The sequence below is a fragment of the Columba livia genome, chromosome 1 (genome assembly GCF_036013475.1).
Source record: "Columba livia isolate bColLiv1 breed racing homer chromosome 1, bColLiv1.pat.W.v2, whole genome shotgun sequence".
NCBI lineage: Eukaryota > Metazoa > Chordata > Aves > Columbiformes > Columbidae > Columba > Columba livia.
The window spans coordinates 141,167,037-141,173,036 of record NC_088602.1 but is presented as its reverse complement, the minus strand read 5'-3'; the positions used below and the strand labels follow the sequence as shown (position 1 = coordinate 141,173,036).

Genomic DNA, 6,000 nt, shown 5'->3' with positions numbered 1-6,000 from the left:
AATCCCCACTCGGCTGCTTCCACCGCGTTGCTCCACGGGGCGGGAGGTAACGCGGCGGTGCTGCGGTCCCTCCCGGGAGCCCGGTGGCGGAGCCGCCGGGCCGGTGGCGGGCAGGGGCAGGGGCAGGGGTGGGAAGGCCGCTGCCGCGCCCGTGCCTGCACCAGCATCTGCTGGTGTAGGGGTGTGCGAGGCGCCATCTTTGTTAGCAATAAACGCCGTCGTGGGAGAAGATCCACCAGGGTTCCATGTAAAGCTGTCGGATGAAGACGAAAGTTAACGGCACCGTCCCCGAGAGCTCCCTCGGGGGAAAGTGGGCGTAGCAAACCCGGAGAGTTTGGTGGCTCCCTGTTGTAGAACACGCAGCGGTCCGGCCCAGGAAGGTGCTAATTTGGGCTCGGGTTTTAAGCCTTATGAGCCAAACAACAGAAGTGCGAGAAATACCTCGAGCTACAAATTTTTCTCAGAAAAAAAAGTGACAGAGGAAATTCCACTCTTGCATTAAGAGTGCACATCATTCCCTGTTATCACAGAGGAGAAGTGATGGCATGACACTACGGGTGAAGAGAGTGAGCTGCATTCCTTACTTTCACCTGCGCTGGAGACACAGGAAGACATACCCAAAGGAAACGTGCTGTATTTCTTGAAGGAGCCTTATTTCCTCCTGTGCTAGGCTGAGGGAGGTGGAAACACACAGTAATGAACATATTTCTTACATATGGCAGTTTATTGATTGCTTGATGTGAAACAGTATCAATCTGGATTTTTTTTCCCGCATATTACAAAAAAAAAATATTAAATTGGCTCAGTCTGCAATCCTTTAAGCACAGCCATATTAATTGTCAGAAAAAGGAAAAAAAAATAAAAAAAAAATAAAACCACTAAGAAGTCTACCAAATAGAGCATTTACAAATGCACAAAAACATGCCACTTTGGCTTTATGGGGAAAAATATTGTTTTCTAGATTAAAAAAAAAAAATCTTTTAACATAAATAAGTTAGTATAATTTCTCAGTGTCTTTACAGAGTTATGTACACAGGTACACTTCAAACATTTTTTTTTTTTTATTTTTACATACAGGTACACAGGCAATGTAGAAATACTGTTTAAAGATGTAGTATCCCTTTTCCCTCACACACACTAACTTTGGGAAGTGGGTCAGATCAGAAAACAATATTTGAGATTCAGAGCAAAAGCCCTCCAGATTATTAAAAAAAAAAAAAAAAAAAAAATCAATGTAGCAACAGCATGATATTACATGACTTTTACAGGCATTCAAATTTGCCATATGGATTTGAGGTCGGGGGGTGTGAACCTTTGCTACTACATAACGGGATCATCACAGCTCCCACCTCTTAGTTCACTAGGAAGAAATTTCACAAGCAGCCTGTAATAATCTGCTCTGAACAGGCTTACCACGATGGTACATTAAAAAAACAAAAAGGGGGGGGGGGGAGGGAAGGGACAAAAACACAGCAGACCCACTTAAAGGGACAATACATCTTTAAGGAATAAAAAACCTACATTGCTTCTCTTCATACATTTCTTTGCTTGCTAGATTGTGAAAGCAAGTTCCAATCGGTCACCCTTTTCCACTCCCTCCCCCCTCCCAACAAGGTTTATGTGCTACATAAGGTAAAAACTATATACACAGGTAGTACAATGAAGCAAATAAGGAAACACCTAATTGCACAATGCTACATCCAATGCTTTTAGAGGCAGGTCTTTTTTAAGAGTGCCTAAAATTTTAGTGTTATTGTTTGCTCTTTTTTGTTGTTGTTTTTGTTTTGTTGCTGTTGTTTTTTTGTCTTTTTTGTTTTGTTTGTTTGTTTTTTTTTCAGTGCTTGTACAGGATCTCCATCCCACGGAGATCGGCGATATGTATTTTCGTTTCCACTACATCTTCCTCGCTTCATCGCCCCACACCGCACCCGATGAACGAGGACGCGCGCATCCTCCGCTCTGCAACGGGGAGGGCTGGGGGGGGGAAGAGAATATGGGGAGGGAGAAGGCGATTAGAAAACGTCGGAAAGAAACGCGATCCGCGCCGCAACCGGTTCAAGCCGACACCGCATCCCCGGGGCGGGCGGGCCCAGTCCGGGCGGGGCCGCTGCGCTGCCCGCAGGCCCGTGGCCGCGCTGCTGGCACCCCTGCCCGCCAGCCCTCGTCCCGTTTTGGGTCACAACAGGGAAAATGAGGGACGCGGGATCTCTTCCCTCTTCTACAGCTCGGGGCTGGGCCCGCTCTATGTCCCCCGTCCGCCCCCTTCCCAAACAAGCGGGCGGTAGTAGCGGCATTTGCATAGCCACGCATGCTGACGTGCTCCTCCACGGCTCACCCCAGCGGGACTAATTTGTTGCAACTTCTGCTTTACAGCTTAATCTCTTTCTGCACAATCACAAATCGTGTTTGTAAAAACCTCCCTCCTAACCTCGGCTCTGAAAACCGCCGGCGCAATTTACCAACTCCCTCCGCCCAGCCCTCACCTTAAAACAAAACAACAACAAGAAAGAAAAAAAAAAAGGCGTACAACCCAACTCCCATCAACCCGCTACTCCCTTTGCCAGCGTCTACAAACAAACCAAAACAACTGGTGGGAAAAAAAAAAAAAAAGGCACAACACCACACACACAAAAAACCACACACACCAAAAAAAACCACCACCTTGTTTAACTCGGATTTTAAAGAAAATGCCTGGATTCCCCATAGACCCAACTTGTTTCTGCCGGGGTGGGAGGTCACCGCGGCGTGCGACGGCAGCGCTGACATTGTAGGTGAAAAAAAAATCAACCAGGGTGGGGGGGACGAGACACACGGGAAGCCCCCCGAAATCCCGTCATCTAACATCATACACCAGCCGCGTTCGCAACTCCGTCCCTCCACCCGCACGGTCCTTGGGAAGAGGCCCTCCCTGCCTCGGGTCCCCAAGACAGGAGGGAAGGCAGGGTCGGTCCCACCGCGGCCGGGGCTCAACACCGCAGCCCCTACCCAGGCGAGGCCGCGGAACCTGGCGCTGCTCTTCGCCCTTGTTTTTTTTGTTTTTCAAACCCTGGGCGTCCCACCCCCACCCTCCACCACACCCCCACCTCCGAACGCTTGGGGAAAGCCACCCTTCTTCGGACAAAAAGACCCCGCAGAAGCGCATCTACCCTTACAGAAGCACTCGGGTCAACCCTTTCTCTCCCTTATTTGCATCCTAATGCCAGACCCTAAAGGGAACCTACCTAAACGGTTTACGTTTGATGTCTTCTTGGGCTTGATTTCTTGGGTGTTTGCTCCACTGAACTGGCACTGGGGGAGTCTTCTGAAACCTCTTCTTCTGTTGTGTTGGCTCTTTTATTTTGAGGAGAGGAATCTAGGAGGGGAAAATTAAAAACAAGGGTGGGGGAGAGGAAAGTGATATTAAAATATTTTCCTTCGTTTGGCATCCGGGGGCAGTAGATGGGGCCGGGAGGGAATATTCCTGGACCTCCATCCATGCCAGCTATCGGCTACGTGAAAGCGAGCAGGGGGAAGGGAGATGGGCTTCTCTCTAGATAAGAAATGCAAGTTTCCTGTTTTCAGCTAAAATCCCTGTCCGTATTTTGCTCCGCGTGAGCGTTAGGAACCTCCTCCCCCCTGGGTAGGAGGCCGGGTCCCCGCAGAGGGGCGACAAGAGGACGGAGTGGATGATCCGCGTCTAAGGGCTTCTCTTTGCAAATCATCTACCGGCTCCTATTTAACGCGGGACCCCCCCCTGCGGCTGCAAACAGCACACGGGGGTTCTTTTAGGCGAAAGGAGGTGGGGAGGAGGGGGAAGAGATACACCAAGCCGGTGCCCAGCGAGACACAGCCCACCAGGGTCAGGCCACGCGTGGCACGGGTGAAAGAGCCGAGAGCCCCGGCGCGGACACCAGCCGGGCAGGCAGAGAAATGCGCTGCCACTTTTCGCAAGGGTACGTTACCATCGGTGGCAGGTCTTTTCCTCTGCCCAGTGCACTGCTCTGCAAAGTCCGTCTGATTTTCAGAAACATCAGTCTTTTGATCTACACAGTGAGTGTCCTCTGAGATTCCCTGAGAGCCGACAAAAACCACGTTTTGGCAATTCCCGTTTACGTCCAAGCTCTGGCGGCTGGCGGACTTGCAGACAGCTTTCAGTAGCCTGGGGGGTCTGAAGTAGAAGTCAGGCGAGCTCCCCTTCTCCACGGCTTGCCACTCGTACCTGCCTTCCAGCGGCTTGTGATTCTGGAAATCGAAATTCCACTTCCTCTGGCATGCCTCCTCCAACTCCTGGCGGTGCTTCTTCAAGTCCCTGTTTAACTCTTCGTGATTCACCGGCCCGAAGAGGTTCCTGCAAGCTGAAGGCTTCGGGTACTCCGACTGCCTGGCTTCCATGCGCTCCAGAGTAGGGCTCCCATTAGAAATACGGACGTTTGACATCTCCCCCCACCCTCTTTCTTCTGGCGGCGGTTGTTTTGCTCGCTGCTCTCCCCCCGCCAGCCGCCGCCTCCTCCTCCTCTCCGCCTTTTATTTCTCGGCGTTCGGCGGCTTCGCTCCGCGCCTCCTCTCCGCGCTGCCCCGTTCTCCGGCCCCGCCTCGGCCCCGCTCACCCTCGGCCCGCGGAGAATGGGCGAGGAGCCGCCCTTGCATAAGCGCCGGCCCGGGGATGAGTCCCGAGAGCCGCCGCCGCCGCCGGGGTGCCCCGGGCGGGTGGAGGAGCGGTGCGCGGCGGGGAGCGGCGCTGCCCCTCCGCGGCCCCGGCTCCGCGCTGCCCCGCCAGTGATGGTGATGCCCCCGTCGGTGATGGTGTCCCCGCCGCCGCGTAGTAAAAGCGAGACGGAAAAAAACAAGCGCAGACGAGCCCTTTTCTCGGTTGCCCAATATGGCGATTGAAGGGAGGCTGACGAAGAAGAAAATGATTGACAGGACGAGTCTATTTAAACAGCCCGGCCGAGCCATTGGTTACGGCGGCGGGCACCGCCCCGTCGGCCCGGCCCTACCTCGCCGCCGCCGCCGGCTCTAAAGGTGGCCCGGGCTGGGCTGGGCTGGGCTGGGCTGCCGCTCCTACGAGCTGAGCGGAGCCGAGCCGAGCCGAGCCGCGTTGCGGGGGAGGCGGGGGATGAGAACCGGGGGCGATGGAGGCGAGAGGGGCGGGAAAGCACCGCGCTCCTCGTTCGCTGCCTCCCTCCGCAAAGCCCGGGCTAGGCGAGATTAGTGCTCGCCACCCCTCTAAAAAACCCACCTCGTCCCGTTCCTTGCCCGGACTGTCTGAGTAATGGTGGCGGCTGGATACATTTTGATTCATTCCTGTGACAGGAGGCTGTCACCGCTCTGATTTTTCCCGGGCTGGGCTTTTGTGACGCAGCCCTTCGAGGTCCGTACTTGGGGGCAGGCTCGGGGCTAGTGGGGGGGCTGCCCCCCCGGGACATGCGGGGAAAAACAGCACCCCGACCCCACGGCACCCCGACCGTACCGGCTGCAGAGCCCGGCTGGTGGCTTCGAGGGGGGAGAAGAGGAGATGATGGAGGGAGGGCAGGATCACCTCTTGCTGCCTTCTAATTAGAGAACGGACTAGGCGAAGAAACAGTTCTAAAAAAGTCTCTGCAGGGATTTCAGATCTCAGCAAGCTGGGGAAAGAAAACAAAAGCATTTCTGTTTTGTCCTGTTTGTGTGCTTGGAAGATTAGATGAGGCGGGAGTCACAGCCAGGGTTTTTCTAAGGTACTTCCTTGGATAGCTGCAGCAGGTACTGTGGAGATCAGAGCAACATGATGTTCCCCCCCATACAACCTTGTCTCCAGCCCTTGCTAGACAGGACAGCCACCTCAGTGCATTGCAGGACACTGTAAGTGCTCTCAGGTGCTGAAAGCTTTGACTTTTCCAGGGGCCCAGATCCAGGGCCTGGATCTTTGGAGGGCTGGAGGCTCTTCACACCAATCCATCTGGCCAGGTCTCCTCTGTGAGCAGAGCAGCCCTTTCCAAATTTTGCATCTGGGGAGGTGCACACCAGCGACAACCTATCTCA

At 53.9% G+C, this 6,000-nt stretch overlaps 1 protein-coding gene across 1 annotated transcript; it reads right to left on the bottom strand.

Moving 5' to 3' along the window:
• Positions 1-705: 705 nt before the first annotated feature.
• Positions 706-4,894, bottom strand: CDKN1B (cyclin dependent kinase inhibitor 1B). The gene is made up of 3 exons (XM_005510499.3): positions 3,942-4,894; positions 3,222-3,352; positions 706-1,974 (listed from the first exon to the last, which is right to left on the bottom strand). Exons 1-2 carry the CDS (start codon positions 4,414-4,416, stop codon positions 3,231-3,233), a joined length of 597 nt encoding a protein of 198 aa, XP_005510556.2. The 5' UTR covers positions 4,417-4,894; the 3' UTR covers positions 706-1,974; positions 3,222-3,230.
• Between the last annotated feature and the right edge of the window lie 1,106 nt (positions 4,895-6,000).